The following is a 27,111-nucleotide window of genomic DNA, read 5'->3' on the forward strand; positions in this document are numbered from 1 at the left end:
GAGGGGACCGGTGGGAGGGCGAAAAGAGAGGGGACCGGTGGGAGGGCGAAAAGAGAGGGGACCGGTGGGAGGGCGAAAAGAGAGGGGACCGGTGGGAGGGCGAAAAGAGAGGGGACCGGTGGGAGGGCGAAAAGAGAGGGGACCGGTGGGAGGGCGAAAAGAGAGGGGACCGGTGGGAGGGCGAAAAGAGAGGGGACCGGTGGGAGGGCGAAAAGAGAGGGGACCGGTGGGAGGGCGAAAAGAGAGGGGACCGGTGGGAGGGCGAAAAGAGAGGGGACCGGTGGGAGGGCGAAAAGAGAGGGGACCGGTGGGAGGGCGAAAAGAGAGGGGACCGGTGGGAGGGCGAAAAGAGAGGGGACCGGTGGGAGGGCGAAAAGAGAGGGGGGCGGTGGGAGGGCGAAAAGAGAGGGGGGCGGTGGGAGGGCGAAAAGAGAGGGGGGCGGTGGGAGGGCGAAAAGAGAGGGGGGCGGTGGGAGGGCGAAAAGAGAGGGGGGCGGTGGGAGGGCGAAAAGAGAGGGGGGCGGTGGGAGGGCGAAAAGAGAGGGGGGCGGTGGGAGGGCGAAAAGAGAGGGGACCGGTGGGAGGGGCGAAAAGAGAGGGGACCGGTGGGAGGGCGAAAAGAGAGGGGGGCGGTGGGAGGGCGAAAAGAGAGGGGGGCGGTGGGAGGGCGAAAAGAGAGGGGGGCGGTGGGAGGGCGAAAAGAGAGGGGGGCGGTGGGAGGGCGAAAAGAGAGGGGGGCGGTGGGAGGGCGAAAAGAGAGGGGGGCGGTGGGAGGGCGAAAAGAGAGGGGGGCGGTGGGAGGGCGAAAAGAGAGGGGGGCGGTGGGAGGGCGAAAAGAGAGGGGGGCGGTGGGAGGGCGAAAAGAGAGGGGGGCGGTGGGAGGGCGAAAAGAGAGGGGGGCGGTGGGAGGGCGAAAAGAGAGGGGCGGTGGGAGGGCGAAAAGAGAGGGGCGGTGGGAGTGGGGGGGAGAAGGCCATGCATGATGTGGACGGGGGAGGAGTGGTGTCGACAGAAGAGGGGAGATGGGAAAATGCAAGGTGATTCAGTGGGAAAAGATTAGTGTAAGTTCAGGCAGGGGGATTGTGCGAGCACAGGATGTGTTGATGAGAGAATTTCCACCTGTGTAGTTCTGAAGTTCAACGAAACTTGTGCTGGGAGGGAGTATCCAAATGGCTCACATAGTGAAGCACTTGTTGAACTCATTTGTGTTATGGTGTGAATCATGTTTGGCAAATGGATGTCAAATTTTAGTTTGCCACAGTTTGGCGGTGGCCACTCATGCAGACGGTTGATTAGATGTCTTGCCCAATAGAATGGTGTACATTAAATTCAGTGTAGTTGGCATTTAACAAGGTTGCTTTCACACTTGGTCCTGCCTGTGACTGGACTGCAGAAGGTGGTGGCTATGGGTGTATGGGTTTTGCACCTGGGATGACAACAAGGATACGACCTATTAGTTGCAGGATTGGGAGTAGGATTGGGATACGGATGGCAAAAGGCAATGGAACTCTACTCTGGGGGATGTGGATAGGATATCCCTCATCTTCTCAGGGCACAAGAGGTAATCGAAGCCCTGGTGAACGATGTAGTTGAGCTTTTAGTGCAGAAGCATTTTACTGCACGAGCTACATAGCCTCCAGATTATTACAAAGTAAGTCTACTTTCCATAGAGGCTTTTACGACTTGTTTAAAAGGAACAACAGCATCCAGTTAACACAAGACAGAGAAACTGACTCTAACCTGCACGCCATTTCATAAAGGAAGTGCATTTCTTAGCAATATATAGAGCACATGACAGTTCTATAGTGGATTGTTTGTCCATGCCACTGAGCCAATCAGATTTAATTCAACTCAGCGTAACATGTTTGAGAAACAAGCACTCTGGAGCTCCACCAACCTTCGGCTTCATGACGACTTTACCTTTCCAAATAACATGTTATATTCATAAATACCTGAAGTCCATTTAACTCCAATTGTGAGACATGTCAAACTGAAAGGAATGCAGGATAGAATGTTCTTGAGTTTGGAGTCAGCATTGTTTCCCGAGTCAGCCGATTCACAGGATTTCTATAGTATCGCTGTTCCTACATAGTATTTTGTTTAGAGTTTTCTTCTCACACGCTTCTGTTAAGAAGTGAATAGTATCTGTGTATAACTGTGTGACAAGAGCCTATTAAGTCACTGAAAGCGCGTGTGTTATTTATGGAGCATTAGTGGCAATGTGGGAAACAGATAGGTTAAAGTTAGATAGAGTGGGAATTAGTGAAGTTCAGTGGCAGGAGAAACAAGCCGTTTGGTCAGGTGAATACAGCGTTATAAATACACAATCAAATAGGGGTAATGCAGGAGTACGTTTAATAATGAATAAAAAAAATAGGAACTCGGGTCAGCTACTACAAACAGCATAGTGAACACATTACTGTAGCCAAGATAGATATGAAGCCCACGCCTACTACAGTAGTACAAGTTTATATGCCAACTAGCTCAGCAGATGATGAACAAATTGAAGAAATGTATGATGAGATAAAAGAAATTATTCAGATAGTGATGGGAGATGAAAATTTAATAGTCATAGGTGACTGGAATTCGATAGTAGGAAAAGGAAGAGAAGGAAACGTAGTAGGTGAATATGGATTCGGGGTAAGAAATTAAAGAGGAAGCCTCCTGGTAGAATTTTGCACAGAGCATAAATTAATCATAGCTAACACTTAGTTCAAGAATCATGAAAGGAGGTTGTATACATGGAAGAACCCTGGAGATACTGCCAGGTTTCAGATAGATTAGATAATGGTAAGACAGAGATTTAGGAACCAGGTTTTAAATTGTAAGACATTTCCAGGGACAGATGTGGACTCAAACCACAATCTATTGGTTACGAACTGCAGATTAAAACTGAAAAAACTGCAAAAAGGTGGGAATTTAAGAAGATAGGACGTTGATAATCTCACGAAACCAGACGTTGTACAGAGTTTCAGGAAGAGTATAAGGGAACAATTGACAGGAATGGGGGAAAGAAATACCGTAGAAGAAGAATGGGTAGCTTTGAGGGATGAAGTAGTGAAGGCAGCATAGGATCGAGTAGTTAAAAACATGAGGGCTAGTTGAAATCCTTGGGTAACAGAAGAAATATTGAATTTAACTGATGAAAGGAGAAAATATAAAAATGGAGTAAATGAAGCAGGCAAAAAGGAATACAAACGTCTCAAAAATGAGATCAACAGGAAGTGCAAAATGGCTAAGCAGGAATGGCTAGAGGACAAATGTAAGGATGTAGAGGTGCATATCACTATGGGTAAGATAGATACTGCCTACAGGAAAATTAAAGAGACCTTTGGAGAAAAGAGAACCGCTTGTATGAATATCAAGAGCTCAGATGGAAACCCAGTTCTAAGCAAAGAAGGGAAAGCAGAAACGTGGAAGGAGTATATAGAGGGTCTATACAAGGGCGATGCACTTGAGGACAATATTACGGATATGGAAGAGGATGTAGATGAAAATGAAATGGGAAATACGATGCTGCGTGAAGAGTCTGACAGAGCACTGAAAGACCTGAGTCGAAACAAGACCCCGGGAGTAGACAACATTCCATTAGAACTACCGAAGGCCTTGCGAGAGCCAGTCATGTCAAAACTCTACCATCTGGTGAGCAAGATGTATGAGACAGGCGAAATACCCTCAGACTTCAAGAAGAATATAATAATTCTAATCCCAAAGAAAGCAGGTTTTGACAGATGTGAAAATTACCGAACTATCAGTTTAATAAGTCACAGCTGCAAAATACCAATGCGAATTCTTTACAGCCGAATGGAAAAACTGGTAGAAGCCGACCTCGGGGAAGATCAGTTTGGATTCCGTAGAAATATTGGAACACATGAGGCAATACTGACCTTACGCCTTATCTTAGAAGAAAGATTAAGGAAAGGCAAACCTACGTTTCTAGCATTTGTAGACTTAGAGAAAGCTTTTGACAATGTTGACTGGAATACTCTCTTTCAAATTCTGAAGGTGGCAGGGGTAAAATACAGCGAGTGAAGGGCTATTTACAATTTGTACAGAAACCAGATGGCAGTTATAAGAATCGAGGGGCATGAAGGGGAAGCAGTGGTTGGGAAGGGAGTGAGACAGGGTTGTAGCCTCTCCCCGATGTTATTCAATCTGTATATTGAGCAAGCAGTAAAGAAAACAAAAAAATTCGGAGTAGGTATTAAATTCCACAGAGAAGAAATAAAAACTTTAAGGTTCGCCGATGACATTGTATTCTGTCAGAGACAGCAAAGGACTTGGAAGAGCAGTTGAATGCAATGGACAGTGTCTTCAAAGGAGGATGTAAGATGAATATCAACAAAAACAAAATGAGGATCATGGAAGGTAGTCAAATTAAATCGGGTGATGCTGAGGGAATTAGATTAGGAAATGAGACACTTAAAGTAGTAAAGGAGTTTTGCTATTTGGGGAGTAAAATAACTGATGATGGTAGAAGTAGAGAGGATATAAAATGTAGACTGGCAATGGCAAGGAATGAGTTTCTGAAGAAGAGAAATTTGTTAACATCGAGTAGTACCCATGTGTGGAAGTGAAACATGGACGATAAATAGTTTGGACAAGAAGAGAATAGAAGCTTTCGAAATATGGTGCTACAGAAGAATGCTGAAGATTAGATGGGTAGATCACATAACTAATGGGGAGGTATTGAATAGAATTGGGGAGAAGAGGAGTTTGTGGCACAACTTGACTAGAAGAAGGGATCAGTTGGTAAGACATTTCTGAGGCATCAAGGGGTCACAAATTTAGTATTCGAGGGCAGCATGGCGGGTAAAAATCGTAGAGAGAGACCAAGAGATGAACATACAGGGTTATTACAAATGATTGAAGCGATTTCACAGCTCTACAATAACTTTATTATTTGAGATATTTTCACAATGCTTTGCATACACATATCAAATCTCAAAAAGTTTTTTTAGGCATTCACAAATGTTCGATATGTGCCCCTTTAGTGATTCAGCAGACATCAAGCCAATAATCAAGTTCCTCCCACACTCGGCGCAGCATGTCCCCATCAATGAGTTCGAAAGCATCGTTGATGCGAGCTCGCAGTTCTGGCATGTTTCTTGGTAGAGGAGGTTTAAACACTGAATCTTTCACATAACCCCACAGAAAGAAATCGCATGGGGTTAAGTCGGGAGAGCGTGGACGCCATGACATGAATTGCTGATCATGATCTCCACCACGACCGATCCATCGGTTTTCCAATCTCCTGTTTAAGAAATGCCGAACATCATGATGGAAGTGCAGTGGAGCACCATCCTGTTGTAAGATGAAGTCGGCGCTGTCGGTCTCCAGTTGTGGCATGAGCCAATTTTCCAGCATGTCCAGATACACGTGTCCTGTAACGTTTTTTTCGCAGAAGAAAAAGGGGCCGTAAACTTTAAACCGTGAGATTGTACAAAACACCTTAACTTTTGGTGAATTGCGAATTTGCTGCAGGAATGCGTGAGGATTCTCTACCGCCCAGATTCGCACATTGTGTCTGTTCACTTCACCATTAAGAAAAAATGTTGCTTCATCACTGAAAACAAGTTTCGCCCTGAACGCATCCTCTTCTACGAGCTGTTGCAACCGCGCCGAAAATTCAAAGCGTTTGACTTTGTCATCGGGTGTCAGGGCTTGTAGCAATTGTAAACGGTAAGGCTTCTGCTTTAGCCTTTTCCGTAAGATTTTCCAAACCGTCGGCTGTGGTACGTTTAGCTCCCTGCTTGCTTTATTCGTTGACTTCTGTGGCCTACGCGTGAAACTTGCCTGCACGCGTTCAACTGTCTCTTCGCTCACTGCAGGCCGACCCGTTGATTTCCCCTTACAGAGGCATCCAGAAGCTTTAAACTGCGCATACCATCGCCGAATGGAGTTAGCAGTTGGTGGATCTTTGTTGAACTTCGTCCTGAAGTGTCGTTGCACTGTTATGACTGACTGATGTGAGTGCATTTCAAGCACGACATACGCTTTCTCGGCTCCTGTCGCCATTTTGTCTCACTGCGCTCTCGAGCGCTCTGGCGGCAGAAACCTGAAGTGCGGCTTCAGCCGAACAAAACTTTATGAGTTTTTCTACGTATTTGTAGTGTGCCGTGACCATATGTGAATGAATGGAGCTACAGTGAATTTATGAAATCGCTTCAATCATTTGTAATAGCCCTGTACTTTGCAGATTCAGAAGGATGTAGGCTGTAGTAGGTACTGGGAGATGAATCAGCTTGCACAGGATAGAGTAGCATGGAGAGCTGCATCAAACCAGCCTCAGGACTGAAGACCACAACAACAACAACAACAACAGTGACAATGTTATGAAAAGCATAGATTGCTACTTACCATATAGTGCTGATGTTGCATCACAGACAGGCATACCGGAAAGGCCAAAATAAGCTTTTGGCCAAACGGCCTTATGATCATATGCACACATTCATGCAAACACAACTCGCACACACAGTAACTATCTCTAGTCTCAGCAGCCAGAGACACTAGTCATGTGTGCGAGTTGTGTTTGTGTGAATGAATGCATGTGTTGTCTACTTCAGAAGGAGGCCTTTTAACCGAAAGCTTGCATGTGTTGTCTACTTCAGAAGGAGGCCTTTTAACCGAAAGCTTACTTGTTTAGCAGTCTTTTTGATGTGCTTGCCTGTGACTCAACATACGCGCTATATGGTTTGTAGCAATCTATCCTTTGCATAATATCATAATATTGTCATTATTACATCCCAGATTTTCCATTGTTTGATATCAAGCATTGGTATCGCAATGCCTTAGTTTGTACTGTAGTGATAACCAGAGGCAGTGTAGCAGGAATACTCTATGTTTCATCTAACAATTCCTTGAGTGACAGTTATATTATTACAAAATTGTTTTAAAACAGATTAAAGACTGGTAGGTACTGTGCATTTGTGTATGGATGCAGGGAGAATCAGCCACTGTCTGAAATCAGATGGAAGCTATGTTGGCCATGGGTTGACGGACTTCAGGCTGCTGCCCTTGTCTGCAGTGGCCTTAGGTGCCCAAAACAGATGCTTTCACACTTTTGGTGCCTTTAGCATTGTCTTGGATCAGTGATTTTGCAGGGACTTCGGATACCAATTTGGTCACCTCACACTGACAGACAATGGTGAGCAGAGGCCAGGCAACAAATCTCTGGGCTGAACTGAGTACTGGCCGCACAGTTGTCACCTCAGACCTTAAATTCTTTTTAAGGTATTGCCCACTGCTGAAAGAATGTATGAGCCAGTACAGAATGCCTTGTCTACTGGGATTGGGTTACACCTTCCCATAAGCTCTGGACAAGCACAGAGGGTGGATTTACTGGCCATTAGGAGTTCCAATGTTAGGCAGGTGATGGAACTCTCCAAGAAAATAGTGTGTAGTTTGTGTTACAAGGCCTGTGTCCACTCTGCTTGCTGAGAGTCGTCTGAAATGTGGAAGAGGCTCCGCTGGTGGCAAATGGAGGCACTGGTTGCACCCAGCTGCAAATAGTGGCCCATGTCATTATGAATGATGCCTGCCGCCTTGGTTCAGAGACAATCCTTGGTTCCAACTGGCAGTGAACTACCTTGGTGAAGACAGCTAGCCTCGTGTACATGTTGGCAACAGAGCTAGTGTTTTACAGCATCATTCACAGGATCAATCACAATTATCTGCTTTGAAGTCAAGTGGAAGGTACAAATGAAAGGCTTAGTTGATTCTGTGACGAGCATGGGAGTGAATTTCTCAACCTTTGTTACTGAGTGGAATTGTTGGATCCTCCTTAATATGTCACATGCCACTACACAGGAAGTGGCTACTAAGGTAGCAGAGTACATATGATGTGCACATGTGTGGTTTTTAGGATAGGGAAATCTATTCAAAGGCCCAATAAGATAAGTTCTGATTTCAGACAGGGAAGAATATCTGCCCCATTCATGAAAAAAGCAGCATTCAACATGACAGATCGCAGAAAGAAATGTTAATACATTATTAGTCAACTGCAAGCATATCCACTAAAAGGTTCCACAACTAGTCTCACTTAATGGTAATAACGTCCAAACAGTACAAGGGACAGAAATCTGGCTGAAACAGGATGTTATTAGCACTGAAATTCTGAATTCCAACTGGAATACATATCACAAAAACAAGACTGAAAGCCACCCGTGGAAACGTGTTTATAGCTATTAATAATATTTAGTGAGTTTGGTACAGTACCCAAATGCACAATAGTATGGTTTCAGATAAGTATTAAAGATGGGGAAAACATGGTGACTGGATGCTTTTGTGTAATTCAGGGCTTGGGAGTAATATTTGAGGTAAAACTTGGAGAAGGTTGCATATAGACTTCCAGGTCACATTATTGTACTAAGGGATACATCATCTTGCTTGCTATAGAATGGGAGACAAAATGATTACAGCGGGTGGTAGGGACAGGGAATTATGTGAAATTATTCTAAACACCTTATTCAAAATGTATCTTGAGCTGTTAATCAGAGAACCAATTCATAAAAGGTCACACCTTACAACTTTTGGTTACATACAGGCATGTGTGTTTTGAGTCAATTAGTATAAAGCAGGGAACGTGTGTTCGTAAATCCATTACAGCATCACTGAACAAGGCTATAAATAGGAATGTAAAAAAGGTAAGATGATATTTTTGCTTATTAAGTGCAGCAAGAATCAGTTTACCTGAGCTGTCAATATGAAAGTCAACTCTGATAAAAAAGTGTAAATCAGCAAGATTCAAGGGTATCATACAAAGTGCCTTAAAAAGCTGTGCCAAGCAAATTGTGTGGAAAGGGAAAGACCATTGTGGTTCGAAAGCAGTGTTAGAAAGCTGCTCCAAGAGAAAAGATGCTTCTGTCCAGATTTAAAAATAGCCAAAACCTCATGGACAAAAAAAATGAACGAACAAAAAATTAGTATGAGGAGCACCATTCATAAAGCATTCCATGAATTCAATAGTAAAATTATATCCACCAATCAGACCGAAAATCCTAAGAAGTTTTTGTCTTATTGTTAGTGGTGTGCTGTTAGCCCTGTTTTAAGGGGACACCACCACTTGTTTTGGTTTATGTTAATGTCCGTTTTCAGACACTTTTTTAAGCCTCTGTGTTTTGTCATTGTCATCCAAGTTGAGTTTTATGAAACAAAGTGTTTAAATAAAATCTGTACACAGACTTATTATCGAGTTTCATTTACTGTCCCTGATTACAAGTAGCATACTGTATTTTACGGACTGTAAGATGCACTTTTTTCTTTGAAAAATTGCTTCCAAAATTCAGGTGCATTTAAATGTCTTATACTTGAAATTAATAAAAAAAAATCAAGTGTCAGATTTAAAATTCTTGCCAGTCTTAAAAATGGACATATATTCGATGCTGCGGGAAAGCTATTTCTATCTGGCAGCACTGGATTCAACTGGCAGCAGTAGTGCACCGATGTAATGAACATTAGTTGCAGAGATTCACAAGCTTACTATCACTATTTCCCTCCTACTCCGCCATCATAAACCCAGAACACTGTGTATCCTATGATGCGTCTTTGCAGTCTATGTTGCCACTGAACTTAAAAGACTAAACGTGCAAATAGAGGACTGAATGTAAAATGGCCAAAACTAGAAGATTACAATTTTCAGGAATTTTATAGGTCAGTCTGGTTTTATATACTAAGAATTTCATTTTAGTCTGGTTTTGCAATCTAATAATAGAACTGGATTTTTTTTAATTGGATTAAAATTAAGGTGCACATTGTAGTCCATAGCGTCTTACAGTCTGTAAAATACAGTACGTCTGTTTTTCAGATAGTGGCAGAGTTCTTTGATGGTATCGCGAGCAGCAGCAAATCTGACATTACTTGGTATCGCGAGCAGCAGCAAATCTGACATTACTTCATGATTGCTTTTTGAGGGAGAGAGAAACAGTCAATGCTTTTCGAGGAAGAGAGGAAACAATCGGTCTGATCAGCTGGAGGTAGCTTTGGCCAGTGTAAGCAGGCAGCAAAAAATTACCTGTTTACACTTGTGGAAAGGGGGCCATTTTGCAAAGATTGTAAAAATAAAGTGAAGGGAGAAATGAAATGCTGCAATTATTGTAAAAGAGTAATTTGAAGTCAGACTGCACATTATTGAAGTCCAAGAAGGCAAAAAAGCTCTGGATGTAAATGCCTTTATGAATATGAGTCAATGAGTTGACCTAAAAGATTCTTGGTTCATGAGTACAGGTGATAATAAGCGTTTGTGCAATTAGAGAGAATTGTTTGAGAAACTGGACAGCATGCGAAGCTCAATGAAAGCTTCTGTGGGTGATGATAACTTCTTGATGTGACTGAATGCGGTATGGTGGAACTGTGTGCATGGCAAGGGTTTATCTACACGTTAATTACTTAGAGTGCTTTTTGTGCCTGAACAGAAATTCAGTCTGTTTTTGACAGGAACTGTGTTGGACAAAATAAGTGTTTAGTGACAGACAAGGACCAGTGTGAATTCTTGAACAGTAAAGGTGACGTTCTGCATTACCCTAATGTCAATAAAATGTATAGTACATTGTTGTCAAAACTGTCAATGGTTACATTTATGTGTGCCGATAAAACGCTCTACGATTGACAGTAATGGCACTAGTGACTTTTCATTGGTCAATATTGATAGTGTGTATGAGTTAACATACTCTGTTCTGGTAAAATTGTCTACACTTGTTGATAACTTGACTGTCTGGCATAAAAAAACTGAGCCATCAGAGCATCACGCACTTGAGAGGGTTATTGAAAGTTAAGGGAGAGGCCTTAATCGATGACTTTGTCACTTGTGAACAAAGAGTGGGGGTAACCAACAACTGCTTTTCTTTCCCTGTCAGTTCATCAAGAGCTATTGCCCGACTACTCTGGTTTTTGCAAAGTATTCTTTATGAAAAAACAGGATAGGGTTGAAGGCTTGATCAAAAACTTTACTGCAAAAGTGGAGAGAGAAACTGGTCTAAAAATTAATACTGAATACTGATTTAGATACATTTTTGAGTGAAAATGACTTAACCCAACAAAGGAGCACCATGGACACACCATGAGAAAACTGAAAAGCTAAAAGACAAATGCATATTTTGCGTGAAGCTGCTTGTTCTATGATTTCAGGAACGCCCAAACATTGCACAGTTAACACGGCGACCCATTTACTAAATTGAACTTGTCAAAGTCCTGTCAAAAGCAAAACTCTTTTTGAAGCCTTTTATGGCAGAGGATTACCACTAGAAAATTTGATTGTTTAGGGTTCATGTGTGAGTGACCCCAAACACAAGATAGGTTTAAATTTGTATGTTACAATGATGATTATTTGAACCGGTAGAGAATATTTATACATTCCATTAGAGAATGAAGATGCATTCCTTGCTGCCAGCAGTATCTAAAAGGCAGACAAAAACTGGTGACCTTTCAACAGAATAGGTACCATTTGTTGTGATGAAGAAATCACAGTTAAATTTTCAAAATCAGAGGGGCACAAAGACTTGTAACCTTGGATTGAGGCTGTGGAAGAAAATTAAAATCAGTTTAGAGAAGAACACATGGGACTGCACATACAAGCCCTCAACAGGAAAAAGAAGGGAAAACTGTCTGAGCTAACAGCAAATAATTTAAATAGCGGGTGGGGGGGGGGGGGGGGGGGCCTGTCACAAGTGGTAAAGTACCGATAGTTACAAGTGACAAATCAGCAGGGTAGGGAGGGCAGAAACAAAAATGTTCAGAGAAAGGCTGAAAATGGCATTCACATTGATAAAACAGGCAGCCAGAAAGCAAATTTTAACGTACACAATTCATGCAGGCAGCTTCTGACTGAAACTAAACAGACTCAAAAATTGAGAGGGAAAATTAGATTCATCCAGTTGTAATTCAGCCAGTGCACAAAATCAGTTATCACTATTGCATCAGAATATCCACGTACTAAGGGGTAAGCTTAATGAGTTGCTTATTTGTGTTGAAGAGTTAGAGCTGAGCAAACCAGTTGATATTATCTGCCTCTCTGAACATCTTGTGACTACTGGTATAGATACATTAAATGTTACATGATTCAAGTTAGCTTCTTACTTCAGTAGAGAAAATATGGAGAAAGGACAAGTTGCCACAATGTCAGAAACTGTTTTTATTTCAAGAATATTGGTATTAATGAACTCCGCTAAGAGCTGCAGTTCGTAGCTTGTGCAACAGAAGTAGTATTTCATAGTAAGTCCTTTATAATAGTAGGTATATACAGATCGCCTTAGGAAATTTTAACCCCTTCATAAAAAATCTGGAAGCTTTGTTGTCCCATCTCATGATGAAAAACAAGGAATAGTGGTTGCTGGTGACTAATGTGGATTTACTGAAAACCTCTGTCACTGAACAATCACTGCCGTCAGTAACACTATCATTCAATCTACTTCGTACTGTGAACTTTGCTACTGTTGTTGTTGTTGTTGTTGTTGTTGTCTTCAGTCCTGAGACTGGTTTGATGCAGCTCTCCATGCTACTCCATCCTGGGCAAGCTCCTTCATCTCCCAATACTTACTGCAACATACATCCTCCTGAATCTGCAAAGTGTATTCATCTCTTGGTCTCCCTCTATGATTTTTACCCTCCAGCTGCCCTCCAATACTAAATTTGTGATCCCTTGATGCCTCAGAACATGTCCTACCAACCGGTCCCTTCTTCTTGTCAAGTTGTGCCACAAACTCATCTTCTCCCCAATTCTATTCAATACCTCCTCATTAGTTATGTGATCTACCCATCTAATCTTCAGCATTCTTCTGTAGCACCACATTTCGAAAGCTTCTATTCTCTTCTTGTCCAAACTATTTATCGTCCATGTTTCACTTCCAAACATGGCTACACTCCATACAAATGCTTTCAGAAAAGACTTCCTGACACTTAAATCCATACTCGATGTTAACAAATTTCTCTTCTTCAGAAACTCATTCCTTGCCATAGCCAGTCTACATTTTATATCCTCTCTACTTCAACCATCATCAGTTATTTTGCTCCCCAAGTAGCAAAACCCCTTTACTACTTCAAGTGTCTCATTTCCTAATCTAATTCCCTCAGCATCACCCGATTTAATTCGACTACATTCCATGATCCTCATTTTGCTTTAGTTGATGTTCATCTTATATCCCCCTTTCAAGACACTGTCCATTCCGTTCAACTGCTCTTCCAAGTCCTTTGCTGTCTCTGACAGAATTACAATGTCATCGGCGAACCTTAAAGTTTTTATTTCTTCTCTGTGGAATTTAATACCTACTCCGAATTTTTCCTTCTGTTTCCTTTACTACTTGCTCAATATACAGATTAAATAACATCGGAGACAGGCTACAATCCTGTCTTACTCCCTTCCCAACCACTGCTTCCCTTTCATGCCCCTCCACTATTATAACTGCCATTTGGTTTCTGTACAAATTGTAAATATCCTTTCGCTCCCTGTTTTTTTACCCCTGCCACCTTCAGAATTTGAAAGAGAGTATTCCAGTCAACATCGTCAAAAGCTTTCTCTAAGTCTACAAATGCTAGAAACGTAGGTTTGCCTTTCCTTAATCTTTCTTCTAAGATAAGGCGTAAGGTCAGTATTGCCTCATGTGTTCCAACATTTCTACGGAATCCAAACTGATCTTCCCCAAGGTCGGCTTCTACCAGTTTTTCCATTCGGCTGTAAAGAATTCGCGATAGTATTTTGCAGCTGTGACTTATTAAACTGATAGCTTTCTTTGGGATTGGAATTATTATATTGTTCTTGAAGTCTGAGGGAATTTCGCCTGTCTCATACATCCTGCTCACCAGATGGTAGAGTTTTGTCATGACTGGCTCTCCCAAGGCCGTCAGTAGTTCTAATGGAATGTTGTCTACTCCCGGGGCCTTGTTTCGACTCAGGTCTTTCAGTGCTCTGTCAAACTCTTCATGCAGTATCGTATCTCCTATTTCATTTTCATCTACATCCTCTTCCATTTCCATAATATTGTCCTCAAGTACATCGTCCTTCCACCTTTCTGCTTTCCTTTCTTTGGTTAGAACTGGGTTTCCATCTGAGCTCTTGATATTCATACAAGTGGTTCTCTTTTCTCCAAAGGCCTCTTTAATTTTCCTGTAGGCAGTATCTATCTTACCCCTAGTGAGATAAGCCTCTACATCCTTACATTTGTCCTCTAGCCATGCCTGCTTAGTAGTTTTGCACTTCATGTCGATCTCATTTTTGAGACGTTTGTATTCCTTTTTGCCTGCTTAATTTACTGCATTTTTATATTTTCTCCTTTCATCAATTAAATTCAATATATCTTCTGTTACCCATGGATTTCTACTAGCCCTCGTCTTTTTACCTACTTGATCCTCTGCTGCCTTCACTACTTCATCCCTCAAAGCTACCCATTCTTTTTCTACTCTATGTCTTTCCCCCATTCCTGTCAATTGTTCCCTTATGCTCTCCCTGAAACTCTCTACAACCTCTTGTTTAGTCAGTTTATCAACGTCCCCATCTTCCTAAATTCCCACCTTTTTGCAGTTTCTTCAGTTTTAATCTACAGTTCATAACCAATAGATTGTGGTCTGAGTCCACATCTGCCCCTGGAAATGTGTTACGATTTAAAACCTGGTTCCTAAATCCCTGTCTTACCATTATATAATCTATCTGATACCTTTTAGTATCGCCAGGGTTCTTCCATGTATACAACCTCCTTTCACGATTTTTGAACCAAGCGTTAGCTATGATTAATTTATGCTCTGTGCAAAATTCTACCAGACGGCTTCCTCTTTCATATCTTATCCCCAATCCATATTCACCTACTACGTTTCCTTGTCTCCTTTTCCTACTCTCGAATTCCAGTCACCCATGACTATTAAATTTTCGTCTCCCTTCACTATCTGAATAATTTCTTTTATCTCATCATATGTTTCTTCAATTTCTTCATCATCTGCTGAGCTAGTTGGCATATAAACTTGTACTACTGTAGTAGGCATGGGCTTCGTGTGTATCTTGGCCACAATAATGCTTACCCGCATTCCTATTTTTTTTATTCATTATTAAACCTACTCCTGGATTACCCCTATTTGATTGTGTATTTATAACCCTGTATTCACCTGACCAAAAGTCTTGTTCCTCCTGCCACCGAACTTCACTAATTCCCACTATATTCTACTTTAACCTATCCATTTCCCTTTTTAAATTTTCTAACCTTCCTGCCCGATTAAGGGATCTGACATTCCACACTCCGATCCGTAGAACGCCAGTTTTCTTTCACCTGATAACGACGTTGTCCTGAGAAGTCCACTCCCTGAGATCCGTATGGGGGACTACTTTACCTCCGGAATATTTTACCCAAGAGGACGCCATCGTCATTTAACTATACAGTACAGCTGTGGTTTCCCCTTTCTTTCAGCCGTTCGCAGTACTAGCACAGCAAAGCCGTTTTGGTTAGTGTTACAAGGCCAGATCAGTCTATCATCCAGACTGTTGCCCCTCAACTACTGAAAAGGCTGCTGCCCATCTTCAGGAACCACATGTTTGTCTGGTCTCTCAACAGATACCCCTCTGTTGTGGTTGCACCTACAGTACAGCCGTCTGTATCGCTGAGGCACACAAGCCTCCCCACCAATGGCAAGGTCCATGGTTCATGGGGGGACTTTGCTACTAGGATGTGTAAATGCTCTGAGACTGCTATTAATAGTATCTTTGTAGACACATCTAGGGAAAAAAAGTCATATCACAAAACCAATAGTAAATGGGCCTGCTGATCATGTTTGCAACACTGCGCCGATGTGGACTCTTCGAGTATTTGCTGCAATAAATAATTATAAAAAGCATTGTCATTAAGCTGTTTTTAAACATTTACAGTTGTTATAAATATAATCTAAATGTTGTTAAATTAGCGGAAGTGTTAGTGAAGTATAAAATAAGATTAAACGGGGTAAGAAGCGTATTTTTCTTCTCGTGCCTGTAGCACGAATCCTAGGCCAAATTTCACACGCACAAATCGTAAGTAAGCAGTGAATTGAACTTGTAGGTAAACGTTTCCAGTTGGTATAAATGTAAGTGTTGTTACATTAGTGGAAGTGTTAGTGACGTGTTAAAGAAGATTAAACGGGAAAGAAGTTTATTTTTTTTCTTGCACCTATAGCACGGATTTTAGGCTTAATTTCACGCACGCGTATCTTAAGTAAACAGTAACTTAAACTTGTATGTAATCACCAGTTTTTTTTATTCAGTACTCTTTCAATTTATTTATATCTGCCTGAATAGTTTCTAGGGTCCTTCGCTTACGTTTTAGTCATTACTTAAATCAGTTTATACGACTTCTGTTTTTACCATGAGTGAGAAGTGTGTGACATGCCGTAGGATCATTAGTTCCAGGGTGTGGTGTGATGGGTGCTGTAGTTTCTTTCTTTGGGGCGAATTTAGTGGCATGGGAAATGGAGACATGACTGAGGCTCACCAGTGGTATTGTAGGATCTGCAGTAGAGATAGGAAAATGCTGGAACAGGAAGGGAAAATTGCAGCTCTTCAAGCTGACTTAAGACAAGGCAAGGGAGGATCTGGACACGTTAAAGAGGGAGAAGGGTGAAGAGAGGTGGGAAGTGGCAACAGGTAATAGGGGGAACAGTGTCTTAGAGTCCATAAAATACACTAAATCATCAACTGGATAATGTCTTAAGTTCCATGAGGTTTTCTGGAAATGATTATGTATTCACAGAAGTCTCAACACTAGAAAGTTTCAGTGAAATGCAGAACAACCTGCGGAGGATTGATGCTTTGTTTAGGGATTGGCAGCTGATCCTAAGCACAAATAAGTGTAACATGTTGCACATAAATGGGCAGAAACACCCATTATTGCACATTATGTGATTGCATAACAGTCAATGGAAGCAGTCACGCTCATTAAATATCTGGAAGTGTGCATATAGAGTGATTGAAAACAACCACCATAAATTCCAGACAGTCTCATTGGAAGAATTGTAGTCAACCTACAAAGAAGGTAGCTCACAAAACCATTGTTCATATATGATGATGCATGTGGTTAGGCCAGAAGCCCCATGTGTGAGGAACCCAGCTGCCTAGTCGAAGTCTTTTCAGTTGACTCCACTTCGGTAACTCGTGTATTGATGAGAATGAAACCCTTGTTCATGAAATCTTTCATATTGCTCAGCGGTATGAGATCTGTAATACATAGTATCAACAGAGGAAACAGGAGAGCAGTGTGTTTCATTCCACGTCAATATTGTAAGTGCAAAAGCATCAGAGATGTTCATTAAATTCAAGTAGTAGAGACTACAAGAGAGGCATTGTGCATCTTAGTGTAATTTACTGCTGAAAAATGTACATATCCAGACTATGAAAATAAAAAAGCTCATACAGAGGCTTACCAACAATTGCTCTCATGGACCATTTACATGTGGCACAGGCAAATGGAGAAATGACACCGGTACACAGAATACCCTCTGCTACACACCAACAAGTAGCTTGCAGAGCATGTACACAGATGAGCCAGAACATTATAACCACCTGCTTAACAGCTTGTTTGTCCGTCTTTGGAACGAAATACATCACTGATTCCGCATATCAGGGATCCAACAGTTTGTTGCCAGGTTTGTGGAGGTACATGTCATTAGATGTCTATGCACAGGTCATGTAATTGGTGTAAATAACAGGACACTGATTTGTGTACGTGGTGGTGATGTCAAATAATGACACAGATGAGTTCCATAGGATTTACATCAGGCAAATTTGGTCACCAAGACATCAAAATGAGTTCATTATAATGCTCCTCAAACCACTTTAGCATGATTCTGTGTCTGAGACATGGACAATTATACGAGTACTGTTGAAAGATGACATCACTGTTGGGGAAGACATCAAGCATGAAGGTATGCAAGTCATTCGCAGCTGTCAGCATGTCTTTGATTACTACCACCCCTATGCAAACACAGGAATGTCTCCTGTATCTTAATACTGCACCCACCAGCCTGCACCCGTGGTGAGCTGCATGTTTTGAGCAGCCATTTGCCTCAATGATGGCATTTGTGCAGATGGCCAAAGACCTAGTGAGGGAAAATGAGATCCGCATGAAAAGCCAACAAGTTTTCATTGATCGACTGTCAAATGCCAATGGCCCTGTGCCTGGTGCAATCAAAACAATGTCACTGGGTCAACAAGTCAGCATGTATGGGTGGCCTGATGCAGAGTTCCATGTTAAACAATGAATGGTGTGCTCCAAAGTACTTATGCGTGCACCACCATTGGGCTCTTTCGGCAGAAATACCAGAGATCACCATCTAGCCTACTTTACAGAGCAGACAAGCCTCCAAACCCCACGTCTGAAGAGCCGTGAACATCCAACCATTTAGCATCTACTGGTAGTTTCTAGGTCGTCCTACTTCTTTCTGTAGATGCTCTCAATAGCAGCACACAAACATTCGACCAGCTTTGCCGTTTTTGAGATACTTGTTCTCAAGCTCTGTGCAATAATAATAATAATCTGCCCTTACTCAAACTTGCTTATCTCAATGGATTTTTCCATTTGCAGCCCTTACCTTTGCTAGGGTGATCCCCAGTCCATGTTTGCTCCACTTACACACTTTTGTTACCACTTTACATGCCCACAACACCAGCATGCAGCAACCAACGTCGTGTCGGGCAGTGGTCATAATGTACTGTATCGGTGTATGTAGATGTAATAGCAAATAAATTCTGGAATGAAAACTTCCTGGCAGATTAAAACTGTGTGCCGGACCGAGATTCGAACTCGGGACCTTTGCGTTTCGTGGGCACATGCTCTGCTAGGAAGTTTCATATCGGCGCGCACTCGGTAGGAGAGCTTCTGTAAAGCTTTACAGAAGCTCTCCTGCGAACCTTGCAGAACTAGCACTCCTGAAAGAAAGGATATTGCGGAGACATGGCTTAGCCACAGCCTGGGGGATGTTTCCAGAATGAGATTTTCACTCTGCAGCGGAGTGCGTGCTGATATCAAACTTCCTGGCAAATTAAAACTGTGTGCCGGACTGAGACTCAAACTCGGGACCTTTGCCTTTCGCGGGCAAGTGCTCTACCAACTGAGCTACCCAAGCACGACTCACGCCCCGTCCTCACAGCTTTACTTCTGCCAGTACCTAGTCTCCAACCTTTCAAACTTTACAGAAGCTCTCCTGCGAAACTTGCAGAACTAGCACTCCTGAAAGAAAGTTTGGAAGGTGGGAGACGAGGTACTGGCAGAAGTAAGGCTGTGAGGACAGGGCGGGAGTCGTGCTTGGGTAGCTCAGTTGATAGACCACTTGCCCGCAAAAGGCAAAGGTCCCGAGTTCGAGTCTCGGTCGAGATAACCCATGCAGCATCGTACACAAGAGGGTCTAAAGGCACAACAAGGTGGGGGGAGAGTAAGGAATTCATATGAGGCATGAGGCTCAGTCAGTGTTCAGATGAAGGTAGTCAGTTTTCAGAGCTGCAGTGGTCAACCAGTTGGTCATGGATGTTGGTGACCAAAAGATTTTTGGGGTAACACATGGATATGCTTTTCAAGCAGCTCAGGGAATTGCTACAGATTAGAAAGTTCATTATGACCAGGGATTTGACATACCACAGAGCCTGAGATATGGCAACCAACACACTGCCGACATTTGGCAGAGAGTGCTTCTAATGTCCCCTTGCATGTGCAAAAGCGTAATCAACCCTGTCATTGACTTTTGACCCACCCGTGTACATGTGTAATGAATTAGATTAATCGTGGAGGATCGAACGATACAGGAGTCAGAAAAGTGTAGGATCAGTGTCATCCTTGTGGCCACAAAAGGGGTCCATCCATATCACAGGACAGGACACAGATCATGGGAGGTGTGATGAGGGAGCCCCAGGAAAACAGACTAAAGGAGGCTGTAGGAGGTCCTTCAGTAGAGTATTGAGTCGGATCCCTGTAATCTACCCAGTTTTGGGCAATGCACAAACAGTCTGAACTGTTGGTTATGGAACAGAATTGAGTGACATGGGTGAGTAGACATCTGACAGATTGTGCCTGCATAATTAGCCAGAAACTGCTGTGGTCTAACCCATTGCGGTGGGATACCGGCTTCTGCCAGAAGGATGTCAACAGGGCTTTGCCACTCACAAGCCAGTGTGGTGAACAGGATCCAGCAAGGTCATTATTGACAGTGGTGCCAACCCATAGGGAACACATCCATAGTCCAAGTGGGATAAAATCAGCTCTCAGATTTTACAAAAATCTAAGAACTATGCAGTGTGCGCCCCATGAGACATTAATAAAGAAAACTGTGTGCACTTTGCTTCTTCATGCAAGCTGCCTTGAGCCGGCAGACATGTGGTAGCCAAGTTAGCTTGTTGTCAAATAAAATAATTATGAACTGAAAAGTTTCAACGACTTCAAGTAACTGATCACCAAGATAAATTTCTGGGGGAAGATTCACAGTCCACAATCGGCAAAAACGCATGACTCGTGATTTTGCAGGAGAAAACTGATAATCGTGATTCATGGCCTAGTCATGTACTCTCCAGACAGCCGCCCCCCCCCCCCCCCTCCCCGAAGTTGGCGCTAAGCGGTGCGGTGACGCAGAGCCATGGTACAAAGATAATCCACATATCGTGACGCAGAGACTGCAGAGCCCACTGTATTTCTGATGAAATTGATGGTGACAGCAAACAGTGTAATGCTCAGAATCCATCCCTGAGGGGCTCCAATTTTCTGTATACATTCGTTGCTGACAGTCTAACCTATCCGGGCACAAAGTAGTCAGAGAGATACGAAATTCTGGATAAAAATGGGTAAACTGCCCCAAAAACCCCACTCATGTGGTGTAGACAGTATCTGATGTCACCAAGTGGTATTGTATGTCTTCTGTATGCCAAAGACCACAGCAATCAGATGTTAGCAATGCGTAAAAGTATTGCGCACTGGATACCAGACGAACCAGATGATATGTGGTGAACCAGAAAACCCAAAACCACTTTGGAGTCAAGATATACGCCCTCTGTCTTCAAGGCACCAACAAATATGGCGATTGACCATACATTCGAACAGCTTACACAGCCCATAAGTCAGGGAGATTGGCCGGTAGATAATTAACGTATGTGGATCCTTTTCCCACTTTCAGGGCACGAATAATACCATCCCACCATTGAGAGGGAAATTCTCCTTCCCACCAAATATCATTAAAAAGCCTGAGGATATATTTCATGCTGTCAGTACGAAGATGTTTCAGCATTTCGTTGTGAATTTTGTTGGATCCAGGGGGCATGTCGATACTCTGCCAAAGTGCTTGGAAACTTCCGTTCACTAGAACGGATGTTGTACGACAGAATCGTGTCCATGGAAGGAGTGATGTGAGATGTTTCTGGATCAGGCAATGAGGATGGTAATTACTCCAAATGGACATTTCGGTGAAGTGTGCTGTAAAACATTCGGCAAGTGTCATGGGATCACTGACAATGATCCCAGGAACCACCATGGGTGGAGGATAGCCACAAATGCAACAGAGTTCAGTCCATACTTGGGATGATGGGGAGTAGGATCACAAAGATAATACATATTGCTTCCAAAACTCCTGCTTCCTTTTCTCCATTAAAAAAAAAAGAGGCACTTTTGTCCGGAGTCTATTAGAATTATCTGTGCCACTGAAGTGCCCAAGCACTGAAGCTTTCTGAAGTGACCAATGTGGACCACATTCGGTCCAAGTGGAGAGCGAGAGAATAACAGGAAAATGGTCACTGTCATACAGATTGCCTTGGACGTGCCACTAAATCAAGGTAAGATACTTGGGCTGCAAACTGAGAGATCAATAGTTCAGTATGTTCCATGGGACGCTCTGAAATGTGCTGCAGCAGATGTCCAGTACTCTGAAAGGAGATGTTCTAGCACCCAGCCTCTGCAAGACATAGTGTCGCCACCCCACAGAGGTTTATAGGAATTGAAGTCCCCAGTAATTAGAAGGGGAGAGGTAGCTGTACCACTAGCAGCTCATGATAATGGAAAGATCCATCTGGGGTAGATAAACATTACAGATCATCATCTGAACTGAGAGGTAGACACCAACGGCCCTGGTCCCTAGTTCAGTGGTACAAGATACCTGTTCAGTGAAAATATCAGAGCATACAAGGGTACAAACGCCACTGGATACTCTCTCAACATTAACACAACTGATACAGTACAGTTTGTAGTTTTTATGAGCAGGGAGATGTGTTGCGGTAAACTGAGTTTCCTGAAGTGCTATGCCAATTACAGCCACCCTAAATGAATGAGTTCGGGCAGATGGCAATAGTAGCCGTTACAATTCCACTGAAGGAGCACTGGATTCAGGTCTGAGAAGAAAGTGGCGAATAAAAAAGCTGGATGTGACTGCAGTGCGCCTGATTGTGTAACACACTGTCAAGGTGCACAGGTTCAACCTCTTCAGCAATGAAGCGGAACATCTGAAGCCTCAAGAAGTAGTTTATCTTTCTGTTCACCCTTCTTAGCCTTGTAAGACTTTGATTTCTGTGAAGATTTCCCCATTTTATATTCTGGGAGTGAAGAGGACTGTCCTCTTCTTGGGCCTGTGGCTGCTGATCCTTCTCTTTAGAGGGGGCCATCTTGACAGGTAGCCTCATCCCTGACAATGCTAGATGATGACTAGGACCTCTGGCTACACCAATGGTGTGAGAAACACAGGTGCTACAGGAGCAGGGGGTGTGAGAGCTGACATTCCCTCCCCAAACTGTGGTGCCCTGGAAAACAACCAGGGCCAGGAGGTGTCGTGCGATATCTTGTTACCGCATGAGGTACGGACTGTGACACAACAGTCTCATGATTTGAGACTGTATTAGTTGGATGAAGTCTTTCAAACTTTTTCTTTGCATCTCGATAAGACAGGTGGTCAAGTGTTTGATACTCTTGAATTTTCTTCTCCCTCTTAACAAATGAGTATTACAGTGAATGACGAGTGGGCAGTTCTGGACAGTTGACACAATGAGGGGCTGGTCACAAGGGCTACGTTCACGGAATGCCTGTCCCCATGCCCAACAGCTATCCAGACAGCACGAGGACATATGTCTGTACCTCTGGCACCTAAAACATCTCATCGGAGGAGGAAAATAAGGGCTGACATTATGCCTATAAACCATACCTCAACCTTCTCAGGCAAAATGTTGCCATCAAAGGCCAAGATAAAAGCTCCAGTGTCCACGCCATTATCTTTTGGTCCCTTCTGGATGAGGCGAAAAAAATGTACCCGACTCTGCACTAAATTAATACGAAGCTCTTCATCAGTTTGTAGTGTTAGATCCTGATGGAAGACAAAAATCTTGAATTCTACTGAGCTTGTTAAGAAAAGAAATGGCGACCGGTCTATCTCCTACCTTTACTAAGGTCTAAAGTGCCCAGGATTGGTAGACATGCAACATGTTTATCAACAAACATCCATTTCTCATCTTTTCTATTGCTGCAACCTCCCCAAACTGATCTTCAATATGTTCAACAAAAAACAGTGGCTTTGTTGCAGTGAAAGATCCACTGTCAGTTTGAGTATGAACCAAAAACTTGACAAACTGTCCACTTCCATTTCTCCTTACCAGGCACTTGTCTAAAAGCATGGTCAAAGAAATGATATAGGATTGTAAATCCCTGCATTAAAAGCACTAGTCCTGATTGTTGAGAGAGACATGTTTGTTGGCTACCGTCACGTCTGATCCGTATAATTGTGGATCAACCACCCTGATATCACTCACTCCAACTGGAATCTCTCCCTGTGGGTGCCACCTTGCCAAGGCAAAGACCACCTCGCAAATCTACCCAATGCCCAGAGTCTCACATACACTGAAGTTGATAGACACCTACTCCCCAATTGACATGGGGAGTTTACAACCAAGGCACCGGCAGTATGGTGATCCCTGCACTGTCAGGAGGCTGCCACCGAGAGGGTACACGATAACCCCACTGTGCTGGATTTCGGGTGCAAACATAGATCCACTCCATTGGTACGGTCAAAATACCAGGTAAAAATGTGACCAATTAAAGAGACTCCTATTGGTCTCCTCTTAAGACAGGCAAGGAAGGACCACTGGTGAATTCCAGCCCCCGACACTGCAGGAGGAAATGTCTTTGAAGCTGCCAGATAATTCGTAAAGGTAGATCCCTTCTTTTACAGTCCTAACTCTGCCCAGGACATACTCACCTTTTTTGTGCTGTGACAGGAGCATCTTTCATTCTGGTTACCAACTGTTACTCTACCATAATTCTGACAAGATTGCCATAGCTTGGCAGCCAACGTAGATTTTTGTTGACTTGGACATGACTGGTCCGGTATAGGTTTGGTCTTTCGAACCATGTTGCTTACATCGTGGCAATGGATATAGCTTTCACAAAACTACACGATGAGCTTTAATTATACGTATTTGTCTGCATTCTTACAAAATTTGAATCACCCAATTTCGAAACATATAGTGGTGCACATTAAAAAAAAGTGTTTTTAGTATTTAAAATGTAAAAGATGGTAATTTTTGAAAACAAGTTTTCAATTTTAAAATCCAAATAATACTAGATTTTTGAAAGCAAGTTTTCGATTTTATCATAAGTATGCAATTTTTATTTATTTCAATCACTTAACTGTTTCTGCATATTCAGTTCATGTAAGAATGAATTTTACGTGCTACATTTACCTAGAATTTGAGCTATCACATCTGAACAATAGAGAGAGATTCTTAGATAAAAAAATAAAAACATTTCTGTTTATTCTACCTCCAGTGAAAAGTTTACACCGATTCATACATGTTTTAATTATAGAAGTGGCATACTTCAGAAACCTTCCAGAAAAATGATTTCCACGTAAAATCCAAACAGTGCACATACAGATTTTGCCATTAGAGGAGCATTAATTTCAGATTAATTAACATCTTTTACAGAGGAATTTGCACAATTTGCCTGGGCACCAGTTCTGGTCCACTGCTCAAATCTTGCTTAATATACTGTAACAAGGCTACAACACTCCGGTGCTATGATAATTATTACTATCATTTTTTGTAGCAGTAGCAGCAGCAGCAGCCACCAATATGTCTAAGTAATCAACGGAACAAAAAATTCATGTTCAATAACCAATAGTCTACTAATCAGAACATTTATTTCCTAGTACCTTCATGTCACGCATGCTAGCAGGATTTGCATCAGAGGACAGTAATATCTGAATATCTTGCACTGCTTCTTCTCCAAGGGGTCTTGGAGCCGTTACTTCATCTGCAATTTCTTTCGCTGCTTCCTCGAACTAAAAATTAAAATACATCTAATATCCAGTTTTATGAAAGAAAGAATCACAAAAATGAAAGGTAATCAACAGTGTACATACAATGGGAAGATGTTCTGTTGGCTGCTTGTACATTTTCTCCGCCAGGGTTTCATCGAAACTTGCTAGATCTTCCAAATTAACCTGGAGCCAGTACTGCCCCAAGTTGTATTGTCTTTTCAAGGTGTCTCTGTAGGAAACAAATTTTACTGTACAGCAGGATACAAACAATTATTTTTATTTTAGTAAAAACAACTTTTAAATTATTATTTGGTTTCTTCTCTTTGATCCGAATGAACCCAACAGGTTTTATGGGAGGGAGTGAAGGAAATGAGAGAGAGAGAGAGAGAGAGAGAGAGAGAGAGAGAGAGAGAGAGAGAGAGAGAGAGAGAGAGAGAGAGAGAGAGAGAGGTGTGCCATATTTAGCAAAACATACTTTGGTAGTTGGACAGTCAGAAGTTGATAGTCTTACAAGGGGTCTCTAACATAAACTGACATCACCAATGGTAGTTGAACTCAAAAACAAGTTGTCCATAGCTGTTGCACAACAGCCTTCAATCCTTGTCGGAAATTTTACTGTGCCTAATAAACCAAACTTGAACAATTCTGCAATTTTGGTTGTCCTTTATCACAACTATCTTAGACAGAAGTATCAACAATGATTTTCAGTAGAGTCTGCATGAAGGTATTCAAACTATTTCAAACCGCTTTATGAAACTTCAGATATTTACTGCCAGTGGCAAGTCAGTGGGGTTAACTTATCTTCTGAGTTTCCTCTGGAACACTATTATTGTGAATCATTAAAACAGCTATTCAATATAATATTAACTACATGAAAAGGCCGAAACTTAATTATTTGCAAGTCTCTCTTTCCTCTAACTGGTTTTGCATTAGACTCATATTATCCAATGTTAATTAAGGCCACTGCAGGCTTCTTCTGCAAAGTGTCCTTACAACAAATTATGACCAATGTTAATGTACTCACACTGAAGATAAATTATAAGCATTATGTCTACATTATTTTCTAATGAGTATGTTTTAGTGCTTACGGGCGCTCAACAGCGAGGTTATCAGAGGGTCCTCTTGCCAGAACAAAAACCTATGCATCATACGGCAGTGGCCTATGTGAAGGCGAATGAAAAGGATCTCGTCCCGTCAACGTGGTTGGAAGGAGGTATGCCATGGCCAAGTTGTGGGCTTTACAACATGGAGCTTATTGTCAGTTACTTCCAGTCACTCATCCTCCCACTGATACAAGACAGTGGAGCTCAACAGCAACATCATAGCACACAGGGGGATGGCACCCTGAATGACCTGAGGATCCAGACACACCTCCTTGGCAGCTAGATCCACACTTTCGTTTCCCACAATTCCCTGGTGCCCTGGTACCCAGCAGAAAAACATCTCCTTCCCCACTGATTGTGCGCGCGCACGCACACACTTATACACAGAAAACTGAAAATCTGTTTGCAGCCCACTCCTCTAACCACTGCACTATTAGTTGCAACTGACGGAATAAGGATCACTGTACAGGACTCCTTACTGTAGATGTGATACTGTTTATGACTATGGCAGAGAGGGTAACACTTACAACACTGCCTGAGGAACACCATTCTCCTGTTCAAATCAATCTGACAGCGAAGCACCAACGCGGGTCCTAAAAACCCAGTGAGACAGGAAAGACCCTTGCACACATAACGAATGCCATCCTACAACACCAACACTTCCCTGACTTCTGGAAGGCAGCCAAGGTCCTGATGTTCAGAAAGCCAGGGAAAGACAACTACCTCCACAAAATTACTGACCCATCAGTCTGCTGCGCTCATTCAGCAAGTTCGTTGAGTAGGTAATATTAAAACG

General features: G+C 42.5%; 1 protein-coding gene across 2 annotated transcripts in view; it reads right to left on the reverse strand.

Moving 5' to 3' along the window:
• LOC124606576 (DNA replication licensing factor mcm5) overlaps nucleotides 1–27,111 on the reverse strand; it is a 91,131-nt gene that overhangs the window by 51,566 nt on the left and 12,454 nt on the right. For both annotated transcript variants that reach the window (XM_047138563.1, XM_047138571.1), the window contains exons 2-3: nucleotides 25,315–25,441; nucleotides 25,105–25,233 (exon numbers count right to left, since the gene is read on the reverse strand). In XM_047138563.1, coding sequence (XP_046994519.1) covers nucleotides 25,105–25,233; nucleotides 25,315–25,441 — 256 coding nt within the window. The remainder of the gene's footprint in view (nucleotides 1–25,104; nucleotides 25,234–25,314; nucleotides 25,442–27,111) is intronic.

The sequence above is a fragment of the Schistocerca americana genome, chromosome 1 (genome assembly GCF_021461395.2).
Source record: "Schistocerca americana isolate TAMUIC-IGC-003095 chromosome 1, iqSchAmer2.1, whole genome shotgun sequence".
Lineage (NCBI taxonomy): Eukaryota > Metazoa > Arthropoda > Insecta > Orthoptera > Acrididae > Schistocerca > Schistocerca americana.